The sequence below is a fragment of the Cystoisospora suis genome (assembly GCF_002600585.1).
Source record: "Cystoisospora suis strain Wien I chromosome Unknown contig_848, whole genome shotgun sequence".
In the NCBI taxonomy this organism is placed as follows: Eukaryota; Apicomplexa; class Conoidasida; order Eucoccidiorida; family Sarcocystidae; genus Cystoisospora; species Cystoisospora suis.
In genome coordinates, this window is record NW_027153649.1 from 16,377 (window position 1) to 42,401 (window position 26,025).

At 47.3% G+C, this 26,025-nt stretch overlaps 2 protein-coding genes across 2 annotated transcripts; both read left to right on the plus strand.

The window, feature by feature from the left end:
* The first annotated feature begins 892 nt into the window (after positions 1 to 892).
* CSUI_002038 (pgap1 family protein) lies at positions 893 to 19,799 on the plus strand. Its single transcript, XM_068062240.1, has 7 exons — positions 893 to 7,683; positions 8,109 to 11,075; positions 11,583 to 11,772; positions 12,786 to 15,441; positions 15,932 to 16,781; positions 17,487 to 17,684; positions 18,848 to 19,799. Exons 1-7 carry the CDS (start codon positions 2,103 to 2,105, stop codon positions 19,015 to 19,017), a joined length of 12,612 nt encoding a protein of 4,203 aa, XP_067925783.1. The 5' UTR covers positions 893 to 2,102; the 3' UTR covers positions 19,018 to 19,799.
* Positions 19,800 to 21,608: 1,809 nt separating this feature from the next.
* CSUI_002039 (uncharacterized protein) lies at positions 21,609 to 25,695 on the plus strand. Its single transcript, XM_068062241.1, has 4 exons — positions 21,609 to 22,219; positions 22,967 to 23,036; positions 24,228 to 24,569; positions 25,280 to 25,695. Exons 1-4 carry the CDS (start codon positions 22,020 to 22,022, stop codon positions 25,463 to 25,465), a joined length of 798 nt encoding a protein of 265 aa, XP_067925784.1. The 5' UTR covers positions 21,609 to 22,019; the 3' UTR covers positions 25,466 to 25,695.
* Positions 25,696 to 26,025: the final 330 nt, after the last annotated feature.

Consider the following 26,025-nt stretch of genomic DNA (forward strand, 5'->3'; position numbering starts at 1 on the left):
TACTCCCGATGGTGACCGTTTCTCTCGGCTCGTGTCTACCCTCAGTTTGGTACTGCTATGCAGCTTCCAGTTAGACCCTAAGCGCTCAGCCCTGATGGCCTCCCTGCTACAGGAATGAACTATCTTACACCGCGGGATTCTAGCAGCACTCGAGCGGTGTCGGTTCCCCGGTCATCGAGACGTCTGTACCTCGAAATCTCCCCGACAGACAACCGGACTTCAGCGACACAGTCTTCTTCGCGACTAGCGGACACCGTGACAGCCGAGAACGACAGAGTCCCAAATGTGGCTTCAACAGCATCGGGAAGACACAGTAGAGGGAGTAACCAGTGGCGGGGCCGATGCTGATAGGACGGAGGCACCACCAATGGGACACTCTCCCTTAGTGTCAGCTCCGTCATGCTGACTGCCGAGCGAGGGAAGCTGAAGCTCTCGGCGAAAAGCGCGGGTGTTTCGACCCAGGCTGGACACCATGCGAGCACAGCGTACTGGTTGTACACTCAGCCAGTAAAGTAGCAGCTTGGCTGAAGCGCAGTGGCCTAGTCAGCGCCGTTGCCGTACTTTTTCGGTGCACCGGCTCCGTTACTCAGAGTACCAGCACCTTGCCTCGTCCTGACGCGTTAGAGCTACCTATGCTTTCTGTGCCGGCATTGCGTAGTGGAGGGAAGAAGGTGGAACGGCAGGGTCGGGAACAGACTTAGCAGTAAAACGCTTTCGACGCAGGCTCCTTGTCCGAGACTTTCTCCAGAATTGAAGTTAGGACACCTGATCCGTCCGAGTGGCCGGAGAACAGTTAACGGTATGAGGAGTGTGCTGAAACAGATGCATGTTAATGCTGAAGGGCGGATGAAACAAGCAGAAAGAACCGCCGCGAGTACCAGGCTTGTCGGGTGTGGTTGGGCACGCGCCTGTCTTCTACTCGGTGTCGTGTGAGAGCGGTGAGCGCAGTGTTGAAGGTTCAACTTCAGATACTCGTCCCTGCAGGAACTCCGGACACGCGCGCGTACTTCCCTGTTTTGAAATACAGACTCCTGGTGACCCTGTATAGAACAGCAAGAGATTCTATAGCGCAGAAAAGGCCGGATTGCGGCGGACCTTCTCCCATTTCTTTGTAGCGTATCTCCCCTACACTCAAAGTTGCCCTGGCGGGCCGTGTTGCCTTAGTAGCACACTCTCACAAAGACTAGGTCCTGCAGTAGTGCACACTGAGTCATACACCAGTACAAGACACCATTAGATGGAGCCAATGTGATTCCGGGGCTGCACCGTCAGCTGTCTACGGGCATCAGATGGCTGTCCCGTTGCATGCGTATACTGCATGTACATCTGCTAGCGGACATCCCTCGTTCTGTCGTGTGTTCACCGCGTGTGCTCCTTGCTTGTATAGCCAGTGTGACTTCTGACAGGGTGTGTTTACGTGCGATTAGCTTCGTTGACGTTCATTTGAGACTGACTCGACATGTGTCGCTAATGATTCACACAGACAGCGAGACAAGTTGTGTCTAGCGAGGATAGCAGACTTCGCCAATCTGCTCACCGTCACCTTTTTCGTCATTGCCCGCTCTCAAGGGCGGGCAGAGTGTTGTACCCGCACCGCGCTGGCTCCTCTGGTGACTTGTTTCTTCTTGTCTGGTCTGTCGTCTCCTCAAGCCGCTCTCTCACGCGTTCGCGGTTGATCAGTCGTGCGGAAGGCTGTTGAGATGATACTGGAAAGAGCCCTTCCCCGCGACGCTGTTCGACTTGCTTAGATTACGAGAAGTGCGGTCAGTTGGTGTATGAGGATGTGCTCTTCTCTTCAGGCCTAGCACACACACCATGCTCGTGCCCGTTTTTCGTGCAACGTCGTGTGCGTATCGTAGACCGCGAAAGTCTGCTTTTCACTGGCTCTCGGACGCTGTCGCACGCCAAACTTCGTACAGAGACTGAACTGCACCTCCGTCGCACAGCGACCTACCTTTCCTGTTCCGATAGCTGGTTCCAAAGCAGGATGAGGTTCCGTCAGGTCCCAAAAGGAGCGGCGTCAGCAGTCACCGAGTCTGCGGCTGGGTACCTTCCGCTGGTTTCTACGACTGTCGCTTTTCTCTTCCCTCTAGTCATTACACATGACGGGGTCCCTCCGGCGGCTGTTAGTGCCCCGCTCGGCGTCATTCCTCTCCTCCTCGGTCCTCCCTGATCCAGTCATTCATTCAACCCCTGTCGCTTACATGCGAAACCGCACCACAGCCGAAACATTCTTTCGTCGGCCCCTGTCAGTGCATTCGAAAACCCCTTCATCCGTACGAGATGCTCCAGAGACATTCTTCCTACTCTGTCGACACGTCGCCAAGAAGGAGTGCCCTCACTCAAAGAGCACTATATCTACTTACGGTGTATCCACATCATCTGTTCCGTTTTCCTCTTCCTTGTCTTTTCCCCTTCAACGTCTGTCTTCTTCGACGTCATCGCCGTTTCATTTCTCACCATATGTCACCCATTCTACTCACGAACACTCGATCTCTACGCTCTCTTGTACCAACGTCTTAGCACAGATCTTGAGTCCTTCGTCAAGCTCGGTCTCCTTGTCTCTTCGCTTCTCTCACTCCACCCCTACTTCCACTCTACATCGCACAACGCCTCCAGGAAGCCTGAAATCTCCGCGTCTTAAAGTAGGTAACCACACTACTGCTACAGGTTTGCATGAACATTTTGAGAGATGTGACTGTTTTCTTGACACGCCAAGACCACCACCACCACCACGTATTAAGGATCGACCTTCCTTTGGATCTTCTTCAGGCTTTAGTGCTTCCTATTCATCATCATCATTTCTCTTTCATGCCGCATGCGTCTTAGTCACGCTTCAGCTCCTTGTGAACTTAGCTGTTGCGAAAGGGAAAGATGAGGAGCAAGCGATACCGAGGACGTTTAGGGGGTCCGTCCTCTGTCTCTTTCCTAGAGTTCGGTGTACCATTAACTCGCCTGAAGGAGAGACTGTTGCGCCTCGACCTAAAGAGCACCTGAGTTCATCCGGTTTCAGAACTTTCGAAGACATTCACTTAGCCAGCAGAGCTACGCTTGAAGAGGAAACGAGAGCTCCCACGTTGTCTACAGCACGAAGAACTCAAGGGTCAGCATGTGGTATGTCCCCACTCAAGAGGTCAGACTTTACAGACTGGAATTTGCTGACCTCTTCAAGTTCTAGCTTCAGTAAACTCGAGTCTTCTCATGAAAAAGACAAGACTGAAACCAAGAAGACACGACTTCTTTTAATATCCTACCCTCCTCCGTACCTACCTGATGACTCGATCGAAGATAAGACACGTACAGCGTGTCCGGTCTGTCCCAGCCGTTCCATTTCTGCTGGTGTCAAGACTTCCTCTTGTCAGAAAAACACAAATGGCTCTGCTCCTCCCTTCTCATCAGAAATAGCCCCTGAGACTCGTTCGTATTCAACTCTCCATCTCCTCCAGCTGTATTCGGCACAGCCCTTTTCACTCCGTGGTCGCGCTGCTTGTGCGTCTACCTCTTCTACGCAACCTCCTTCTTCTTCTTTCTCTCCCTCTGTCTCGTCCGGTGCTACCTCTTCTTCTTCTTTCCCTCTTCCTTTGTCTGCGTCTCCGTCTCTTCCTGAACGGAATGAACCATCTGATAACGGTGCATCCCCTGTCATTACACCCGGGAGTTCTGTCTCAAGGGAGAAAAGAAGCTTTTCTTCTTCTCCTCTTTCTTCAGCCCGCACAACTGCTGATCGCGTGCCACACAAAGGAAGTCTCTCAGCATGTAGCCAAGACGCTGCTGTCATTGCCAAGCTAGCCAGTCATTTGCCACCGTTTCCTCGCCTGATTAGAAGACTATGGAGAGAGCTGGGGAGAACTGATAGTAGCGTAAACAACAATGCAGACCTTAGCGTACTTTTGCTTCTTCGTAAGAAGAAGAAGAACGGGAAGAAAGGTGACGATGGAAAGAAAGATACAGAAGAAGTCGCAGGGCATGAGCGATTTGAGGCCTCTTCAGAGAAAGAAAAGAGATGCGTAGAGAGCGAACAAGCGGCTTTTATTCTCTTGACGTTCCTTATGATACAGAATAGACACTGGGCTGAAGAAGTTTTCCGACAGTGTCCATCTCTATCTGCTATGCATACGTTTCTATCTCATTTGATCAATAGCAGCATTCCGCCTCAAGATATCTCCTCATCTAACACCACTTCAAGCTCATCTTTCTTTCACTTCTTTCGCTATTTCTCCCAACCGTCATCTTCTTCGTCTGTTGAAGCTTCTTCCTCTCCTTTCTCTATTGAGATCATTACCGAGGCCATTCGCGTTCTCGCCTATTTTCTTTTTCTCCCTTTAGATCAAACGCTTCTCCATCCTGCTTATCTTCCATCATGCTTTTCCTTTTCAGAAGCCCATTCCTGTGCATGCTCTGGTGCAAGAGCCTTTCTTTCACCTTCATCTACTTCCGTCCGTCTCCATGAAAGAGACGATTTCTCGAACAACACATTCGATGAAGTGAAAAAGACAAGCTCTCTCTCATCTGCCCGTCACTCACATCATTCTAATAGGGGGCTGCCTACTCTTCCCCCTTTGCTGGTCTCTTCTCGAAATCTGTCTGATAACAGTGTAGGAGAGGATTTCAAAGCAGATGAAACCTTAGTCACTCGTCTTACATTTAGTCGATGGTTAACCAACCTAGCCATCCCCCATTCTACTGAGGAATCCTTACATCTGCATCATACAAATGATCATGAAGGACAGACAGAAAGGGGACTTCCTTCATACCTCTCTTCTCTTGAAAAGACGCCGAAAGAATCCATCGTGAGAACATCCGGAGAAGGAGGACATCAGGGAGAGAGAGGGGCGAAGCAAGCAGTTGTAGGAAACGACTGTAGAACCAGGAGCTCTGCGGGGAATGAAGGAAGGCTCTCTCTGAGACATGACGATGATCAAGATGAATCGCTGTCGATAAGCAGCAGTCGTACTGTTCTTTCAGAAAAGGAAAAAGAGGATTATGAAAGAGAGAAGAGTGCAATAAGAAGACTTGATCCAGTTTCACCAGACAAAGAAATCGATGTCTTAACATTATGGCTCAACGGAAGTAGTAGTATTAGCAGTAGTAGTCGTGCATCTGGCCTAGCGAAAACGTCTTTTCTTAAGGATGTATCTACATCATCCTTACCATCAGCCCTGACATGTCGTCAAGCTATCATCGAACTCCGTCGCTTTCTTGCTCTTCTCTTCATTCGGACAGCTTTCACCATATCACATTCTCCGGATGGGGAAGCTATCGAAGCCGATCGTTTCTCCTCTTCCTCTTCTTCCTTTTCCTGTCGTGTCCCTTATTCTCTCTCATCATCCTTGTCTTCGTCTTTCCCGTCGGAGAGATCACCAGAAGGACATTCTGAGAAAGTCATGCAGATGCTAGAGGGAGAGAGACGATACGGAGGCGGCGCAGCGCCGCAGAATTCCTCTCAGGATCCTTTGGTGAATAGTGAGGTAGAGAGTCTTGGGATTCCCCATGTGAAGACGAAGCTTTTTATTGTTCTCTTAAAGCAGACATCAAATGTGTCTACATGGACAGTTTCTAGCCAACGTGTCTGGCTGGACACTTTGCGGCTAGCTGTGGCCCAAGGACATCTTGAATCACTAGGAGGGGACACCAGAAGGCACCAAGTTCAAAGACTAGATATCCTTTCTCTTCTCTTTCTCCCTGCCAAACAACTCTTTTCTTTTTGCTCTCCTTCAACTTCTCATGGAATCGCAAAGGAGAACAACACAACTTTACAGAGTTCATCTGGGGAGAACGACACAAGTAAGAGGACAGCGTTGGCTCGACTCTTCTCCTTTTCTTTATTCTCTTCGTCTACAGCTTCATCGTTTCTACATGAGTTAGTCCTAACAATCCAGAGTCTAGCTACGGTCTCTCCTCTCAGTGCAGGGGCCTGTCTAATCACGCTTCTTCGTGCTGTCAAATCTCTTGCTTCCGGAGAAGCATTTGGTACAACATCTTCACCTACTACAGCCCAGCTAGAACCGTCTTTGTCACCCTTTTCTTCTTCTTCATCATCATCATCGAAGTCTCTCTCGTCTCTATCTCAAGCTGATACTGTGGTTTCACCCACATCGGTGTCCACGGTAGATTCTTCTTCTTCGTCTTGGCTACGTTTCATCCCATGGTATTCTTCCGCTTCTTCGTCTTCTTCTTCAAGCATGAACAGCGAGAAAGCTTCGTCTTCACTTCAGACTTTGACACCAGGAGAAGATACATCTCTGTTGTCTATGCCCTCTCTTACATATCCTATCTATATCCCTCTTATACCTGCTTTTCTCTTTTTCCTTGTATCATGGTCTCTTGACGTTCTTTCGAACTCCTTTGTGACCTGTCGGGAGAGAGAACTCCGAGGAGGAGAAGGAGAACAAGAAGAAAGTCCTCACAAGAGCAAACAAATAGCAACCGATGTGAACCATGGCGGATCTCAAGAAGGCGTTCTTCATTCTTTCTTAGTTTTTCTTCGACTCGCGAAACCAGGAAGAGACGAAGAGAATTCAACGCTGAAAGAGAAAGTCGGAGACGCGGAAGAGGAATATCACTTACCTGAATGGATGAAAGAAACCTCTTCTCTTGCAGATGTACTTAGACATCAGATCTCTACAGATAGTCACAAGCGACGTGATTCGAATTTTAGTTCAAAGAGGCATCTGTCTATCTTACCATATACTTCACTTGAGAACGATTTCTTCTCGGGCGATCCTCTTCTTATTCAGCGGATGGATAGCTTGCAGAAATGGGTAAAGGAAAGACAATCCAAGGAGGTGCCAACAGGGTTATCAGATCAAGTTCTTGGTTCGCGTCTTGTTCTTCTATTGAGTGCTCTTGTATGTGAAGTCATAGGTAGCTATCCATGGGTGACTAGTCCTTTGCATGCAGAGCTCGTGGATACTTCCGCAACTCATCATCGTCATGGTAACAGTATTCCGTTTCACGAGGGACATCCTGCTGGAATGAGTCAAATACAACTTCACGCAAGCTCTCCTCCTCCGCCATCTACCACTCTTGCCTCTTCTTCTATGGTGGCACAAGTTCCTGTCCATCAGTCATCTCTCCCTCTTGGGCTCAACAAGCCAGCAGGGAAAGCAGCTGCACTTACGGCAGCAGAGACATCTCTTGCTGCTGTGTTGTCAGCGAAAGATGTCTCTGGTTTTCATTCTTTCCTAATACACGGATTCTTTGATCCAGAAGAAGGAGAAGATACAGAGACAGGATTAAGCGAAGGCAGTGCTGGTAGAGCTCTCATACGATTCGCCTTATTAGCAGGAGTGTTAAGACATCATGAACTCCAGATGTCGAGGAGACATAGCAGAAGTGATAGGACAGGTGAAGAAAGAAAGAAAGAGCTCAGTCGTTTGTCTTGTCAGGATCTCTCGTCTATGCACACTCCGGAAGAGGATGAAAGAAGAAGAAGAAGTAGAAGAAGAACAGGAGATCTGTTGGGAGATTTTGAGTTGAAAGGAGAGAAAAGTGGGGAAAGAACTGTAGACGGGGAGAGGTCTGGGCAGTGGTTCTCTGACTACAAGAAGGAAGAAGACAGCAGCAATGCTAAGATCGGACCACAACAAGCAGAAGAAGAAGAAGAACAGGGATGGATGCAAGATCTTGGAGATTGGACAGAACCAATTAGACATGCTATGAGGGTATGGATGGCTAGTCAAAGTAAGCGAAAGAGAAGAGAACTTTATCATGTATCGAGATTTGTAAAAAGGTGGCACTTCAGCCAGGCTTCTGTCTTAAGCAGATCTTTGCAGCCTTCTCTCTTCCTTAAAGCTTTACCTCTCTTAAGCACTGTGGTCGCAGGCACCCCTGTCTGTGTTCGACTGTTCATGCTCTCTGACTCCTCTTCCCTCTCTATGTATATCTATACTTAACACGCTTCTTTACATGCTCCGAATGTGAGATACATCTATCTATATGTATGAGGACCTACGGTATTCCTAGCCTAGATGTGGAGCCCGTCGTATACAGGCGCACTCGAGGAAAAGGATCGATTTGGGAGTGTCTTGTCTGTGCGAATCTACCGGTTAATGTCTTTTCTTTCTTTCCGTTCCTTCCCTCTTGACTCCATGTGGTTTTCTACACAGATCTTTCCTCACGTCACTTCACTTCGTGGCTAGAGGAGATGGTCGCAGGAGCTCTGTATGATATGCAGCTACAGCTCCTTGAAGATCTCATAGAAAGACCAGCAAAACGAGCAGCTGGGACATTCTTTGACTGGGATGTCGATACTATCTTAGCTCAAACATTAGCTCTTCTTGAACCGCCTCGGCCTCCTTCTTCAGTCCTTCCTTCTTCTCCTTCTTTCAAACCCTCTATATCTTCTCTTCGTTCTCTCTCAACTCTCACCGATTCATCTTCTTCTTCCTCTCTTGGAACTTCAAATGCTGATCGAGGTGCAAGTACTCCTTCTTCTTCTTCTTCTGTTTCTTCAAACATACCTAAAGATGTACCTGCGGGAGGAATTGGAGATACGTCCACCTCTGAGAGAAACATGGAGAAAATCTCAGGGCCTTCTCCTGAGACCCTCGTCGTGAGAAATGTACATCACTCATCTGTAGAGAGTGGTAGAAGGAAGAATAACGAAGGAGACCAACAGGTAGAAAAGAAAACTGTGGATCTCTTTCCAAACTTGGCGAGCTCCCCCCTTAGAGAGGACGTTGTCTCTAACAATAGAGAAGATCAAGAGAGAGCAGAAGACAAGAAGGTAAGAGTCGATTCTCCCAACTCACCACCTGTCTCGTCTCCTGTCCGACTACCCTTGAGGGTGCCAAGCGCCCGAACACCGGGAGACAGCCGGGGACAAGAGCGTGATCTAGAGGGATGGTCATCGACATATCCAGGACTTCAATCAAAAAGGCAAGGACATCTGGAGAACAGCTCTATCCATCAAGAGAAGAACAACACCGAGATTAACCATAGTACGCTGACAGAGAATAGAGAAAATGGAGAGACAGACGATAGCAGCTTTCTTTTCACCCGCTTATCTCGTGATAGAGAGTTGCAAGTTGGAGATGGCAGCGTTTCTCCGGACGAAGAACTTCGTAGAAATGAGCAAGCTAAAGTGCTCGAGAGAGCTCGTGAATCTCGCTTTTTGAAGGAGATCAGTAGCAAGGAGTCTACTTCTCACTCTTCTGAAGAAGAGAATGAAAGCTCTAGAACTTCCTTAAGAAGCCACGATCGAGATAAAATGGGGGTGAATGAAGATGAATCGATTGATGCGCTCTCTACGCCTACGAATATCAACAAGACATTGGATGAAGACGCTGTTAAGAGACAAGAGGAAGAAATGAAGAAGAAAATTCCGTCGAAGACATCGTCCAAACCTCCTGTTAAATCATCGTGGTGGAGCTTTTCTTTCTTTAGTACACAAGACCAAGAAACAGACAAGCTCTCCCCTCTCTCAAAATCAGGTAGGAGTTCAGTTGACCCCCGGGACTTGAAGTCTGAAGATTCCTCCTCTTCCTCGTCATCTACTGCTTTGCCAAGTGTGAATGAAGAAGACGACTCATTCTTAATGAACAGTGGAGATACAAAGAGAGGAAGAGATTCCCCCTCTTCTTCTTCTTCCTCACGAGAAAGAGGGAAAGGTCAGGGTGCCTCTACAGCATCTGTCGGAGGTGTAGATACACCCCATGTACTTTCTCGAACCGTTGCATCTGTAGGTCCTCCAAAGCAAATTTATGTGACAGATGGAGAGGAATTTGTTGTCGCACGTAAAACAAGAGATTTCATAGCATCTGGAGATCTACAAGTAGCCAGGAGCAAAAGCAACAATAGTAGTATGGAGACGTCTTTAGATAGATCAGGGATGAGTGATGCAGGGAAAGGCAAGCCGAGAAGCTCTCTATTCTCTTTCAGTCTCACCTCTAAGCAACTTGAGACTAGCGAGACACCATCGTTGCTAGATAGAGACGAGACAGAATCTGAAGAGAGAAGGAGAATCAAGAAGGCTTCTGACGTTCTCAACCATAAGGGCGACAATGACGGAAGCGATGGTAATGTATCAAGGTTGAGAGGTGAAGATGAATCTCAACAAGGAAGCGGTGGAAATCCAAAAGAGACAAAGAAAGGAAGGTTAGGAAATCGGGGAGGAGGAGGAGGAGGAGGAGCAGAAGAGAGTGAAAAGTTGGAGAAGAAAGGAAAGGTGTTTGAGAAAGAAGATGAAGGAAGGAGACAAAAAGGTACTCTGAAGCTCCAAGAGGAAGAAGAGAACGGTGGCAGTGGAGAGTCGAGTAGCATGCACAGTAAAGATGGAGAAGGAGAAGATTCAAGATTTCTTTCGAGTAGTGGAACTTCAGTAGGGGATTTCCCTTATCACGAAACGTCTCGAGTTTTGCCTTGCAAGTCTATTCGAAAGAGAAGATCTACGATTGTTTCTCTACCTTTGATTTGGAATCATATACAAAACGGTCTCTACTTAGAGACAGAAGAGACTGTCCCTCTTCCGAATGAATCCCGAGCATCGACAATGGAAAGCCTTCTCAATACTCATGATCGACGTGCAGCCTCAGAACAGCTAGCTCTTCTCTCCTGTTGTACAGCGGCCTTTCCACAGGAATGCTTGTGGCTATCGGGAGGATTTGACGTGTTACTTCTCTTAACTGCTAAAACGTTCGACTTCCTAATGAGAGATCCTGCTGCCTTGCAATTGTATGCTTCTCCGAATATAAGCCGACAAGAGAAGATTGAAAAGGTGAAGCATGTATCTCATAGAACCGACACAGGAAAGTTACATGGGAATGATTCACAGGTACCAAACCTCTCGAACAAAGGAAAGAGAACCGATGTAATCTCGAGTAGTGCGGAGAGAAGTGCATCCATTTCGATAAAGAGGGAGGATGAGAAGCCTCAGTCAAAATATGAAAAGAAGAAAGGTGAACAACAGCGGGAAGAGAAGAAAGAGAAGGATGACGAAGATCAAAAGAAGAGGAAGAAGAAAGATGGTGGAGACGCTGCAAAGATTGCTATTCTGGAGAAGATTCGTAAAGAGAGGGCAGAGTTATGGAAGGAGATACAGTGGAATCTGAGAACGATAGCTAATAGTGCCGCTGGTAGGTCTCACAGGTGACAATGCATTCTGTATATGGATTCTCTTTATCTATAATCATACATACACACATAGTCAAACATATATACGTACGTGCATGTTCATACAGACACATTCATACATACAAATTCATACATATATATTCCTACATACATAGCTACATACATATTCATCCGTAGATACATTTCCATCCATTTCGATACATACATGGGTTGTCTTGCTTACGGTGTGTTCGAGAGCGATAGGAAGAACTTGCGTGACCATGCAGGAAATCTTCAACAGGTCGGAGACGCTTCAGAGCAATGGTGACGTCCTTGCATTCGCAGTTACAAGTAGCGCTGTACGAAAAAAGGGCTTGAGCTAGTCGGACTTCCTTTTCCTTCGTTCTGTGTTCACACACTGAACTGCTTTGTCAAGGAAAGGCAAGAGATGTGGCCGTGAACGTTTGTGTATCTTTTTACTCCATGGCTTTTTGATGTATCTGGTGTTGCTCTTTACTCTTCTTTCGTAGCTCCAGATTCTTCACTTCTGTCGTCGTCCCGTTCTCGCATCGCTTGGGAACAACTGCTCCTACAGATTATACATGAGGTGTACGTACACCCGGCACTTCTGTCTCCTCTATTTGCTGATATGCGTCAACAACTTCCTAAATACTCTCTACGGCTCTCCGCCCCAAGTATTGTCTACTACGAGGCTGTCAGGTAAGCTCGAAAGAGAGTCTGTTCTCTTCAGAAGAAAAATGTTTCTTGTCCTCAAGGTTGATTGCGCCTCCACAGTCTTTCGGCGCGGTCTTCTCGTCTCTGTAGACGCAGCACATGTACACGTACACCATATGTGTATGATCTATCCCCCTCTCCTTACCTATCTGTCTATCTATCTTCCTGTCTATATATGTCTCTTTCTATCTGTCTTTTCATCTTTCTATATTCGTGCATATTTCTTTGTATATTTGTATGTACCTATGTGTTTCTTCTTCCCTAGTGTGATAGATCGTTACGGCATGCAATGAATCAGAGGAGGCTTTTCACTTCTTTTCTACATCTGACTCTATGCCTCTAGTTCAGTAAGCCTTAACGGTCACACTTTCGTCTACTTTGCCTGTGCTCTGCCCCTGCACGCGTGAAGGCTTGTCGTGGCTCGACTCTCGGTGGATCGTTGTTTCTTTCTCTCTCTCTCTGTGTATAACTCCTGTTGCCTCGACACTCGCTAAATCCATATCCTTTTCTTCGTCTGAATCAGCAACAGTCTAGGTGATACTGTCTCTCGTTATCTCGGAGGAGCCCATTAGTGGCGGAGGTCGGGTGTGAAAGTCCTCAGCATAATAAGGTTTCTCGAAGTCCACGATGAGTTCTGTTCTCTTCTATATGAGAGTAAGCAATCTTCCATAGCCTCCCCCCTCAGTCTCCTCATTGCTGCCGATATCTGTGTACACTTCGTGGTCTATGAAAGAGGTTTCTTGAAGTAGGTTCAAAGAAGCGACTGGAACATGAGAGAGGAAGACAGCAGAACGAATGAGAGCCGGATCGCGTTTGGACTTTTTCTCATGAACGCTTAAGACCTCTCGGTTTTGCTTTTTTTCTTTCTTACCAACTTTTGTTTCATGGGGCGTGCGTGGTTCATACATACCCGTGATGCAAAGAAAGATAGAGACGGCAAGGGCACCCCTTCTGCTGCCTTTTTCTTCTTCTTCTTCTGGTGTTCTGTACACTCACAGAGGACTTCACAACTTACATCTCTCTATCCCCAATGAAATCCTTTCTCTCTCCAACTCAACAAAGAAGGACAGCTCTTCTCTTTTCTCTTCCTCTCTACACCCAGTTTATCTCAGCTGTGTATATCCTTTCTCTCTTCCTTATGACTCACATATGATACTTGATCCTCTTCTTCTTCTCCCTCCTCCTCATACACCTGTTTGCCGTACTCCAACTTCTTCCTTCTCTGTGTCTTCTTCTTCTTCATCTTCAAACGAGCACGCTTGCGGGTCTTTCTCAAAAAGACTGTCATGTTTTCTTACGGAGAATACTTCGCGGGAAGGGAGAACAAGCTGGCTTCTTCTTCCTCCTCCTCTTCTCTGCAGTTACGAAGTATCTTCTGAAGCATTCGAGAAGGAAAGAGATTCTTTTGCTTCTTTCTTCTTCTCTCCGAGACACAAAGATGATGACATGGTTATCATACCTCACTTTCCTACGGAACACATCACTTCTAGCCAACTTCGGTCTCTATTGTTTGCTCTTCATGGAAACCGTAGTCCAGGGGGAGAGATAGCACGGCCAACAGCTAGTATAGATGACAGTAGACATCGAGAAGAGAAACGAAGGAGACTTCAGGTTTCCTCTGAGGAGCTTGGAGATCATCGTAGAGATTCATCACGGTATCCTGCTCAGAACCAAGGCAAATACCACCGCACATATGAAGATAGAAGCAATGGGGGAGGTGAAAGGGAAGAAGAAGAACAACAACACGAGACTACGAAAGAGAAGAGGAGAAGGGAAACCTTCGGTCATACAGGTAGTGACCACCGGGATAGAGACAGGAGATCTCGTCGGTCAGGGAGTCAGAGAGAGAGCTTAGAAGAGAAAGGAATGAGAGAGGAGAATGAGGGAAGTTACGGCGTAGCATCAAGCTGTGGTTGTCCAGCAGGATGTCCCTGTTGCTTTTACTTCTGTGCAGATAGAGCTCTCAGGACCCATCAACTGTTAAAGAACGAGAGAGAGAAGAAATCTCATGGAAGAGACAGGAGAGCTCTAGAAAGGAGAGCAGGTAAAGAACGACCACACCAAGGTCAGAATGGAGTACAAGGGAAGATGAGTGGACAGAAGAAGAAAAGAGATGATGAAGATGAAAGATCAAACCATGAGACATCTGCACGTCTTCCCGCGCATACAGAAGATCCCGAAGAAAGAAGAGGAGGTTTAACAGGTTTGGAAGAGGAGGAGAAGAAGAAGGAAGACGACGTGTGGATAAGGAGTAAGGACCTTCCGTGGTCGGTCCATAAAGCTGGCCAGGAAGAGAACGTGTCTGAGAAAGAACTGAAGGACTGGATCAGCAGGCAGAGTAATGAAGAAGACAGGGAAAAGACCAGACACGTCCTTGGAGATCACCTCCTGTTTCAAGATCCAAGAGGTGAATGGATGATAAAGGAGAAGGAAGAGAGAAATAAAGAAAGTGCAAGAAGAAAGGAAGATAGTTTGCCTGAGTTCGAACCGCTCCAGCAGCGTGATCATGGACTGAGAGAGTGGAAGATGGTTCCAGAAGAAAGAGAAGAAAGGAAGAACGACACTCACCCCCACGTAGTAGATGAAGAAGAAAGAAACAAGAATGTTACAGAAGAAGAAGAAGATGAAGAAGACGAAAAGGAAGTGAAGGCAGATAAGGCCCCTTTTGTTATCTTCCTACACGGTCTTCGAGGTAGTGCCTGGAGGACATGGCGATGTAGCCGCTGTCATGATGAGGTGATTCTTCTACCTGAGGATGCTGAACGTGCTTTCCAAGGCATGTCTAAGGTTGGTGGGAGAAAGCAAAGAAAGAACAACAAGGTCACACAAACCAGTGAAGAAGAGAATGAGAAGGAAGCGAGGAAAGACGGAGACAAGATGAGGGTCATGTATGGGACAGACGAAGATCTTCTTAGATTAGGCGGCAGTACGCCTACGAGAATAGAGGAAGGTATAGGAGAGAAGACACTGGGCACCTCCTTGTTGAGTGAGAAGACCTTATCGTATATCTTTCCTGCGTATTGGTCCTATAGGTTTTACCCATCTATCCTGTTGTTGAAGCTTCCTTCGATCTCTGTCTATCCTACATGGTTATTTTCACCTTCTTCTTCTTCCTTCTCTTCTACATCCTCACCTTCCCGTTATTCGTCACTTCCATCTCCGTCGGAGACAGGCGTCGAGTCTTCAGTTTCGTCTCTCGTCACCTCAAGGCAAGAACAAGATCCCTCTCTTACCATGCCACTTTTCTCTCCCTCGTCCATCTCTCCTTCTTCGTCTTCTTCCCCTTCAGATCAACAAGTGTCTCCTATCTCTCGGGAAGATTCATCACGACGAGCAAGTCTGGAGGGTCGTGACCGGGAATCTCGGTCAAGTAGATTCCCGGTGGATGACTGCGGAGAAGACTCTATGATAGAGAAGACATCTTCAGAAGAGAAGGAAAAAGATGCTTCGGTGTTTTCTCTGTTACTTTTACCGAGTACTTTTTGCTCGTGTCAATGGAACGAATCCAACGGAAGGGAAGCGGGCACGAAAGAAGGCTCGAACTTACTAGAAGAGAAACAGATGCAAAGCTTCGAAATGTACTTTTATCTTTGGCCCAGACATCTCTTTGCTTCTCTCTTCCCACATAGCCATATTCTCGCTATCGACTACCCGGTAAGTCTAAGCTGATGACATCTCTTCCTTCTTCCACATTCGTTCGCTCTATAGACGTAAGCATATACATTTATAGATGGCTCTTTTGCAACTATTCACAGGAAAGCTTGCATGTGTTGGGAATGTACTTAGGATCCTTCCTTAGACTGGTTTACTTTTTCTCCGGCTTTCTTCTTCCAGATGTCAGAAAGAAGGGAGGAAAGACAGAGAGGTTGAGGCGAGCAGAGGTGACGAAGACATCTCTCTCGAAGATATGGTATCAGGCATTAACTTTCAGATACATAGACCACTCACTCACTCATTCTGTCATTCTCACGGGTAACAAAAAGAAATGCCATGTCAGTGTGATGGCGTCCCAGCAGTCGTATTAAGTGATGTGGCGGTGCATACACTAGATCAGAAGATAGTCGTCCGATTGTATTGGATGGCACAGAATTTCAGTATCTTTAGGATGACGCCCTTCTTTCTTCTCTGTTGATCTCTGATTCAGGCTCCTCTCTTCCGGGAGCAGCCTCTCTTTTGTCGTCATCCTGCCGTTACTCGACAGGAGGTAAAAGAAGAGGAAGAGGAAGAATTAGGATGCTTCGGTGATGACATATCTTCGGCATCTCCCTCAGGAGCGAATGGCCGGGCTTTGTTAGAAGCAGAGCTCCAGAAGTCTGGCACTACATTGAAGAATTCTTTATCACCTTCTACTCGTGATGTTTCATGTGTATGTACACCCGAGAACATACAGCAAGCCTCATATACGGAACCTAACGTCGCAGCTTCACTATCTTCTCGACCCCCTCGTTTGTCTCCTCAAGATGGCTGGTTGGCAAAGTCTCTCTCCAAGGACGCAAACGATCCTGAGACATATGCTGGAGAGGACAGTCAAAGCAGGAGAGACTCCGTGAAATCATCGTATGATCATATCTCTTCTCCTTCTTCTCTTCATTCCTCAAAGGTCTTGTCTTCTTCGTCAGATACTAGATCTTGGAATACACCGAACTCTCCCTCAGCAACTCTCTCTACGACTGCTTCTTCTTTATCTTCTCAGTCTCGGCCTTCATCAAGCCGTCTCGGATCATCGACAGGAGAAGGAAAAGGAAGTGTATATGACAGTGAAGGCAGTGATAGCCTTCTAGAAGTTCTATCGTCACGGGAGGGGGTGAAATTGCAGCAGATAGGCAAATGTGCTTTGCAGCAGCTACAGGCAGCTGGTGTTGGAGGAACTGATAGACCTATTGTCTTTGTAGCTCATTCTATGGGAGGTCTCCTAGCTCAATATCTTATCTTACATGATGAAGGCATAAGAAGAAACACCCGAGCCGTTCTCTTCTATGGTACTCCTCTTCAAGGTAAGGTCATAGGAGAAGAGCTTGTATGTATGCGTAGATAAACATGTATGAATCATTATCCGTATTAGATCCTATGAAAGGAAGTCTTTCGTCTTTTATCTTTTTCTTTTACCTTGGTGGCTTCTGAAAGGTTTCCCTTCTCTTCTTCTTCTTCATGTTCTCCTCCTTCTCCTGTTCTGTTTCATGTCGGACAGTCGTGTATGTGTAAGAGAAATGTACTGGGTAATCCCAAAGGGAAGGAAAGAGCTGCATGCGTGAAGGAAGGCATAGAACGTAGAGGGTCAACAGAACTGACTCTCAGTAGCGTTTGTCGACAGCGATAGAGCGATGTCTTTTCAAGTGAGCCCATTGGAAGACGAGATGAGAGTGAAGTATCTACTCTATTGTTGCATGATACAAGGCCTGGTCATACACTAAATATACAAATATATATCTTTATGTATATAGTATTCCCATATATATGTCGGCGTGTTATATGTGGCTTGAGAAACTTCAGTAGTACCGATTTACCATATCAGATACTATTATCTAGTATGATATCCAGACTTTTTCTTCTTCTTTCTAGAGACTCTTCTCCTCCTGTCCACTCTGATGAGTGGCACAGCTTTCTTTCTGTGCGGAGGGCAACTTCTCTTATCTGTCTGTTGATCTCTACGGTTTCGCTTCAGTGTTGTCTTGTCCTGGTCTTGTCTTTTCTTTTGATAGGTTCACCTTTAGCTGAAGGAGAATGGGTGAGAGTGGCTCGCTCTTTCCTTCCTCGGTATGTCTTACAGCTCAGTCCAGCAGATTCTTATCGTCGATCGCTTACAGGAGCCTTCAGACATCTTCTTCAAACACCGGCAGGCCGGCATATCCGAGTTGCCGCTCTTGGAGAAATGCAGGTTACGAAGCTCCCATATATCGGTACGTAAGCTACATCTCGATGATGAAGTCGTGATACCTCTCAAATACGATTCTATGAGTCATAGAAATCTATGTATAGCGACAGCTGTATAGATATAGATGTTTAGCTGTAAACTGTGATCCCTAGTGCGCCTTCATGATAGTGCAGAAGTAGCCTTGTCATGAAGTATACATAACACACCGACAGGAGATACTTTTCGACTGCCATTCTATTAATCATATAGATATGTGTACAGCTGTAAACGTGTTATCTCTAGTGCGACGTCATGATGGTCCCGATAGCCTTGTCATGCAGTATGTTTGGTACCCTAACAAGAGAAAGGGAGGGAAATGCTTTATATGTGCCGTTGTATGGAGAAGGAGAGTACGGGTCTAGATCCTTCTGTCTTACTTCATAACCCGGTACCGATAGGTATCCTTCGATTTTCTTTCTTTCTTTTATCGTAAGCAGACATACTTTCCTTTACTCTGCCGTTCCACTGCGCTGAAGAGAGATAGCTTCCTGGTGATCCTCAAACGAGACATTCAGTCCCTAACTCAACCCAACCACGGACGTGTCTACGTGTCGTTGACACTGAAAAGATTTTCAGGTGCTTCTTTGGCTAGACTTTGTCTAGATATCCCTGTTGCAATGGGGGGTGACTGGTTTGGCACTCGACCTCATTCATGGGTGTTCTTCTTTGGGTTTCGGAGAGGCGAGAATACTTCAAAAAGCTCGGTGTTTGTCGGGAGAGAAGTCCGCCCCGCGACTCCGCCCGAAGGAGATGAATGAAGAGAAGAAGGATGTGTCTCCAGGAGAACAGTAGAGATGGAGAGACAGTCGTTTGCTTGGGTAGTGTGATAAGAGGATTCTATATCAATGGAGCATCAGCATCTTATTTCTGGGCATCTCTCATGAACTGTTCTAAGTGTTCTTTTCCGTTGACAGCCTAGCTCACAATTCGATAGAGGAGAAAGTGAGACAGGAGGTTGTCTGTAACTCCACTCGTTTGTATTTCGTTTCTGTTGTGTTGAAGAGCCGTTTTCCCTCTTTCTGCGAGAGAGCGTCTTTCCCTTTGAAGCAGAAAGTCATCGTGGTTTACGAGGGTTGACAATGAAGAGAGGGCAGTACTGGAGATGTCTTTTTTTCTTTCTTTTCTTTTCCTCTTTTTCTTCTTCTTCAGGTCGTAGCAGCCTAATTGTTCCTCCCTGGTCTTCTTTACCTTCTTGGTTACCTGCCCGCCCTCGACTTCTCGTGGATGTTGATCATACACATATCTGTAAACCTTCCACAGCTGAAGATGTAAGGTTCAAAGTTCTCGCTGAATTGTTAGCAGAGGTAGAGGATGGATGAGAAGAAAGACAGACAGGAAAGAAAAACTCTCTAGCCGGCAGGACTTGCAGAGGAAAGTAGAAACACGACAGATGACGGAAAGGATAGATAGCCGCCTCACGTGCACACGTGCATGCATGTGTACATGTAGGCGTATGTAGGGTCTTTTCTTCAGCTTAGATTCGATGTGCTGTATGTGAGAAGAGACATTTATTTGTACGGACATAGATTTTTAGGGGGGTTGGCGGTACATTAGTTAGTATGATAGGCGGCGTTCAGGCTACGTGGCTGGCTGGAGTAGAGATTTTCTCCTCCGCCTATTCCTAGTCAGGGACTAAAGCCGACACCTGTAGTGTATTCCCAGCCACTCTGTAACACCCGTACAGACGGACGGCCGGATCATACGATGTTTGCTTGGTTGAAAAAAGAGAACGAAATTCACAGGACAGTAAGGGATCCTGATAGGAAGTGCTCATGGAGATTTGCAACTCCATCACGGTCTTTTTCTACGGGCTGAACAAGAGGATGTACAGAAGTGCGCTGATCCTGGATCTCGGCGACCGGCTGTAGGTACAGCTCGGCATTTATTCTGAGCTGTCTCACTGGGACTACCTGGTGAATGCGATAGCAGAGTGGAGGAGTACGGAAATCTGTTTCAGCAGAAACGCAGTCGTTTGATGTTTCTGTTCTTCTGGTTTCTGAAGCAGTCCGCCGTGGTATCCTATACAAGCATATGTTCCAAGACCTATGTGTCTATGTATCTGGATATATGTGTCCGGGGATGCAAAGCTTTCTGATCCGAGTACAGGAATATTTTTTGAGGTGCACCTGGAGAACTTGTTTCAGTTTGAAAGTCTTCCAGCTTGTTTCTGTTGGGCGACGAGATATCCTTTCGTTTTCTTTGTTTTGCTTTATTTGGTTTTCTTTCCTAGTCAAGCATTTGAAAGGACTGATCTATAAAGAAAAGCCTGATCTTCATGTCGGGAGGCTCAGTCACTGGAGCTGGCCATAGGCAAGCTTGAGAGCAACGGTAGATAGGTAGACAGATACACAGACAAGAGCTGATGGTCTTAGAAAGAGCGAGGTTGATAGAGTCGACCTGCACTTTCAGAAAACAGTTTCCTCTCCACTGATGAGCTTCGTAGTCCTCGTGGATGCACTGTGAAAACCGTTGAGACCACATCTAGGAATGACGCCGCGATTGTCTGTCTGCTGGATACCGTTTCCAACCAGACGAGCAGCGAAACTGGACTGCGAACAAAGAACCAAGTGCTATGTCCTGGTTTGTTAGGCACTACTGGCAACAGAATGAGCGACCCTTCTCTGCACTGCCAAATTTTGCTTTCTATCACGGACACCCGGGTTCGCGACACTCAGAAGTTCAGCTTTTCCGCGTGTCTCTCGCTCCGTATGTGATTTCACAGTAGCTGCAGACATTGCACCAGGAAAGCAGCTGGAGTTAGGACGACACCGCTACACACTTGGCCAGGAGGACGGTCGGCCAAGCGTGGAGGTACCAGACACGCTGTGCGGAACCACTTGTCCCGTCAACTCATTATCGCCTGGGAACATCTCCAGCCGGTTCATGCAATTAGACGCAGTGCAGATGACTATGTTTCTCGGTGGGCAGGAGGCCAAGGGATGCGGTGCCTGTTTGGTCGGTAGTCGTGGCAAAATATCGCCCTCTCGTCCGAGCGTACATTGTGACAGCCAGCCAGTAATAACCGCTCACGGCGCTTCAGTGACCCCGTGGTCTTCGCCTAGTAACAGGTTTCGATCTGTTTCCTGAAGAAGCCGCGTGGCTCCTCCGGTGAGGAGGCGACCAAGGGTTGCGAAGCTTGTTTGGCCAATGGTCGTCCCGCAATACTCAGCGTGTGTTCTAGTGTATAGCGTGACAGGCAGTGATAACCTCAAGCTACTGTGTCGTCTCCGTGTTTCGCTTCCACAAATCCTCCTGTCTCGGATATCTCCGTGTTTGATGTACCAGCTAGAGAGTCCACTAAGGAGCCCAAGCTTAGGCATTGAAACGCTTTTTAGACTGAGGCGGGAAGCGTGTCCTCATTCCCTTATGTGTATCTCTTGTTCTTCAGGAGGATAGGGTGAAAGGAGACGTGGGCAGGGAGACATCAGTCGAAGGATGTTGGACTGCAAGTTTCGGGATTCGGTGAGCGACAGCGCCAGCTTCTTCCTACATACCCATTATGAGGTGTGTACAGTAAATCTGCGAAGAGGACCGCACCCGGCTAGTCAGATGCTTCTTCGAAGCAATGTTTTCTGTCTTGACTGTCATGGAGTCTCTTTGCTCCACTTGTGCGTGGAAACGCACAACTGAACAACTTCAGTTACCGCCCCGCCTTCCTCCTGCGCGAACACCCGACATGGTGAAGTCCAGTGCCTAGAAAGCTATCCATTCCACCAGTCTGACTTATTCCTTGGAATTTTCTTCAGAGAAGAGTGCTCGTAGAATGGATAAAATATTTGACCGAGAACTTCACCTTATACATTCAACAAGGGCGTCGGAGTGTCCGCATCGACAGGGCTACTGGTCGAGATTTTCTCTTTGCATGCAAATACCAAGAGTCGACAAGGCTCGGCCTTCCTTTGAAAGGTGAGTTTCTATCTTCTTTGGGGTTTCTCTCCTTGAAAAGAACTTGCGAACTTTCAAGCGCCCTACAGAAGTGGGTCGGCGCCTGTTGTATATTCTTCGATATTTTTTTTTCACTGCACCGTCGGTGGCGATGCGTCTGTCTCCTCGCTTCTTGTGGAGAACTCGATGTAGAGAAGGTTGGATGCCATAAGATTCCGCGACTGTTTCTTTCCTACCCTTCTTGTTTCTCAAGCCGATCAGCCTCGTCTTCTTTAGCGTTGAGCACCACACCTTACCTTCTGTTTTGATCAGTCGGCACCCTCCTGCCTTTTGATTTCTTGCATGCGACCAACTTCGTTACCTTCTTGCAACACTAGCAGAAGTCTTCTTCTCGAGAAAAGGAGATTTGTCTTCTCCAGGGTGACTGCTTTTCACCATGTTATGCCCGCTCTCTTTTCCGCTCCAGCCCGCAGCCGCGAAGGCGGTGCGCGGTTCTCTTCGGTTCTTCTCTGGGTCTGGTCTTTCAACGTCGTCGTCTTTCTTTCCTTTCTCGACCTTCCACCAGGCTACATCTAAATCTTTCGCTTCTCCGGTGACTGAAGGAATGAGGAAGCTCGGAATGAGTCCAAACAGCCGGTAGGTCTAATGAAGAGCCCTTGTTTTGAACACAGTACTGCCGGAAGGTGAACTTATCGTTTCACCTGCTCTACCGGTAGGACATGTATGTATTCACGCCTATTATACCCACGCATCTCCACGGGTACGGCAATACACATGCAGAGTATTGCACGGGGCGAAGGGGTGGCTTGGGTCTTCACAAAGGGACTGTTTCTCTTAGGAACGATGCTGCGAGATTTGCGTTGCGTGGTTTTGATCTCAGGGTTAGTGTAGAAATTTTCGTCTTCAGGGGAGAGAACTCGACCAGTGGAGGTTTGCATTGCGGCGATGCCGTTTCGGCAGAGCGTCCGTACTGTCTGGTGAAGTTACGCCCGGCCGAAAGGGGCGGCTGTATATTCGCGGGTCGGTATGAGTTGTATTTGTGAACGTTGCCTTTCATCATTTCTTGTCCTCTATGCTCTCCTCTGCTGTGCACTCTCTCTGGTATTCGTGTATTCTCTTCCAAGTCGTCGAATGTATATACAGCAGTGTGCGAGTTAGAGACGTGTCTGTAGCAAAGAAAGGCAGTTCATCACAAAGACCTTGAGAGAAACCAACTGTAAAATCACCCTCTCTCTGATGATAGCTTTTGAACCAATGTCTGCAGACACAATGCGGTTTTGGACTTCTATAGACATCTAGACACCGGTGCAACGATTCTGCCCTGTTATAGCTTGGGGGTGGAACTCTTTGTTTGATCAGAGATCTCCTTTCTCTGTCTTTTAGGCACTTCTCCCACCTCGTACAACCTTCTTCATCTTTCCTTCTTTCAGGGTCCCGATCCTTTTCAAAACAGGTGAGCAAGCGCGCAGTATACTTTGGTCTGCCTCTGTTTCAAACTGTTATCGTTCATCCACATCTTCCTCCAATCGTCCGGACTTTCCTGCGTTCAGAAAGAGAAGTGTAGTCCACCGGGAAAGCTTTCAAAGAAAGAAAGAAAAGGGGAAGGAGACGTGGTTTTGTTTGTTAGAGTCACGCGGATTATGAAAGCTCGCGTGTGTTCTTGTGGAACCTCTTGTCTCGGCAGATAGTGCCGAATTGAATTGGTTTACATATCAGTGAATCTGCGTAGATACACTTAATGATGGCGAAGTTATCCAGAGGTGCACATACGGTCCAGGTTTTTTCATAGATGCTTATACAAAGCTGCGGACGCACTCTGTTGTAGACATCGCCCTGCTGATGCTCAGATCAAAGATACAGAGATTAAACCTAGATAATTGTCGAGAATCAGCGCACACAACCCCGTATACGGAAGGATGAAGACAGGCTCTCCTGTCCCGAGTGCAATGCACTTGGTGTTCTCTGTAGGCGCCGTCTAGGCTAAAGACTTAAAAACGAGTGGCCGGTGACTGGCCAAGGTGTGAACATTGCCATGGATAAAATGTCTTCTTGGATCAAAATCAGCCTATCTGCTCGTTCAGCACTTTTGTTCGCTCTCCTCTGTTTGCCCTAAGTGGATGGTATACTCCAGTTCAAACGTACTTGTTGCTCTCCTATAGTCGGTCTTCTTGTTCTATTGCCTACCCCTCCATACAGCAGTTTCCTGTATACATCTATCTCAGTATAACATCATCAGGGGAGCAGTCATTCTTCCGTTCATGCCATTGAGGCATATTTTCCCAAGATTTTTCTGGCACCTGTCGGAAAGTTGAGGTTCTCCGTTATTCCTCTGCTTTCCGTTGATGACGTGCATATCTCCGTTGAACTGAGGGAAATATCTCTGTCTTGATGACCTTCAGGCTTTCTCACTGGGCGCCTATAACCCTTCAATGCTTCTGCGTTGGGAACGCCTCTTGTGTCGAAGGCTATCGATCTGGTCAAGTTGGCCTCTGTGGGGTCATTTCATTTCTTGTGCCTAGCTTTTGTGTATCTTATATCTGATTAGATCTCTCATAGAAAACCCGAGAAGAGTGAAGTGCTCTTGTTTCTGATCTTCAACCTCTTTGTGTCTGACTTTTGTCTCTGCCACTTCCTTTCCTCGCAGGAAGCATCAGCATGCCTTCTATCGTTAACCTCCTCGTCTAGGTTTGCACAGGGGAGCGTAGGATCTTCGCGTCCTTTTTCTGCTGCGGCTGCAAGTGGAAGAGCTTCAAGCGCAGTTGCTACGACTGCTGCAATGGGACGTTCAGCCAGTGCACATGCCACCTCGGGTGTACAACCTACCTCAGGGCAAAGGACTTCGCGGTCAGAGCTTTCGTTGATGGATAAGGCCCTGGGAGCTATGGGAGTTGGTTTTCTCCGTCCAACAAAAATGATTTCTTTTGGTGTGAACTTCATTCTGAACTTCCGGTTCTACTTCATGTACATGGCGAGAACGACTTTCCAGGTGAGAGAGACGTTTGCGCAAGTTCGTCCATGCAGATCTCAGACAGATACAGTCTGGTACGGAGTGAGGATTCTACACAGGAAGAGAAAGAAGACGATTCCATGTATGCATGTCATTCCATTCTTGTTCTTTTCATATCAGTGTGTCGTCCTCCTTCGTGAGGACGGGAACAGGAAGCGCGTTGTGCTTGAGTTACTTTGTGGAAGGGGGCTGAGGGTTCATTCGGATGTTTCTGTCCAAGAGTTCTCTCAGTGAGTCACACGGGATGTTGTTGTCACACCCTAGGAGTATCGCAACTATGGATAGGTGATAGCAGTATCGAGCGGGAGACTTTGGACGCAGCTTTCAGAGAGACATACTGTCTGAGTTTTGCGCTGTCCAAAAGTGTAGGTGTTGCCTGCTATGAAGGCCTTGTAATGAGAGGTCTCTTCGGAAGGATGGGGAATCTTTTATGTGAAGGAGTTGCTTTGTTGCTTGTCAACGGTGTAACGTCTCGTGTGGAAATCAAGTATGAAATGGCAGTAGGCCGATCCACATATGTATCTACAGTGATGTGTATCTTCACAAACATGGGTTTTTGTATCAGCCAACGCACATGTGTTCCTGTGCGGGTGTGGGTCTCTATATGAGATTGCATGCCGGATGCGGGACGCTGCGTTCCTTTTTCTGCGCTGCAGTACAACTCCGGCGTTTGTTTATTCTGTCTGCAGGCTGTGCGCCCGCTATTGGCGTTCTCGGTTTTCGGCGAAGTAATGAAACTCGTGTTGGCGACAATGAGTTCTGGTCTTTTCTCTTTCCTTTTCTCCTTTGTCCTGGCATTTGAGGTCCTTTACTTCTTTCTTCAGTGCTATATCTCTTATACGTTCCTTACCATGTTCTTCACAGTCCTTTTCTAGGTATTCTTCAATGTCCCAAGTGACAGCGGGGCAGAGCCAGACGCGAACAATGGCGAGGAGAGTTCGTGGCTGATAGTTTCAAGTCACTCCCCTTGCAAAACAACCTTGGTTGGGTGTGCTCATGAAGAAGCTTTTGGGGGGGTGGCGGGAGTTTCAATATGTCTAGGCGGTGACTTGGACAACAGCTTTAGAGCTACCGTTATGGGTTGCTGCACGGCAGTCTTGAGAAAGTTTTCTTTTATGACTCTTTCATGGAAACCGTCGTGCACTTGCTGTGTAGCTGCGAGGGGAACCTTCTTGGTCCTTTGGGGCAACCTCCGCAATGTCTTCCGACAGATATTGAAATAGGCGAACAAGGCTCTCTACAAATGAGTGTATCGGCTTCTACCCAACACGTGCCGGCTTCAGTCACATTGAGCACACTGAACGGCTGAAAGGTTTGGTGTCAGGAGTAACCTCGCGTCTGCACTTCGCTGCCCGAGGATGAGTCGACTGGTTCGGATATCAGTGTACTTTCAGCTGCTGACGCAGACTGTTTCGCGCCTCTTTTGCTGGAGAAA

Excerpts from the sequence above, each read along its gene's own strand:
- CSUI_002038 (XM_068062240.1), top strand. The coding sequence starts at position 2,103 with ATGACGGGGTCCCTCCGGCGGCTGTTAGTGCCCCGCTCGGCGTCATTC. Across the intron at positions 7,684-8,108 it reads GGTATGGATGGCTAGTCAAA|ATCTTTCCTCACGTCACTTC; the intron begins GTAAGCGAAAGA and ends TTTTCTACACAG. Across the intron at positions 16,782-17,486 it reads CTATGGTACTCCTCTTCAAG|GTTCACCTTTAGCTGAAGGA; the intron begins GTAAGGTCATAG and ends TTCTTTTGATAG.
- CSUI_002039 (XM_068062241.1), top strand. The coding sequence starts at position 22,020 with ATGTTATGCCCGCTCTCTTTTCCGCTCCAGCCCGCAGCCGCGAAGGCG. Across the intron at positions 22,220-22,966 it reads GGAATGAGTCCAAACAGCCG|GCACTTCTCCCACCTCGTAC; the intron begins GTAGGTCTAATG and ends TCTGTCTTTTAG. Across the intron at positions 23,037-24,227 it reads CCCGATCCTTTTCAAAACAG|GAAGCATCAGCATGCCTTCT; the intron begins GTGAGCAAGCGC and ends CTTTCCTCGCAG.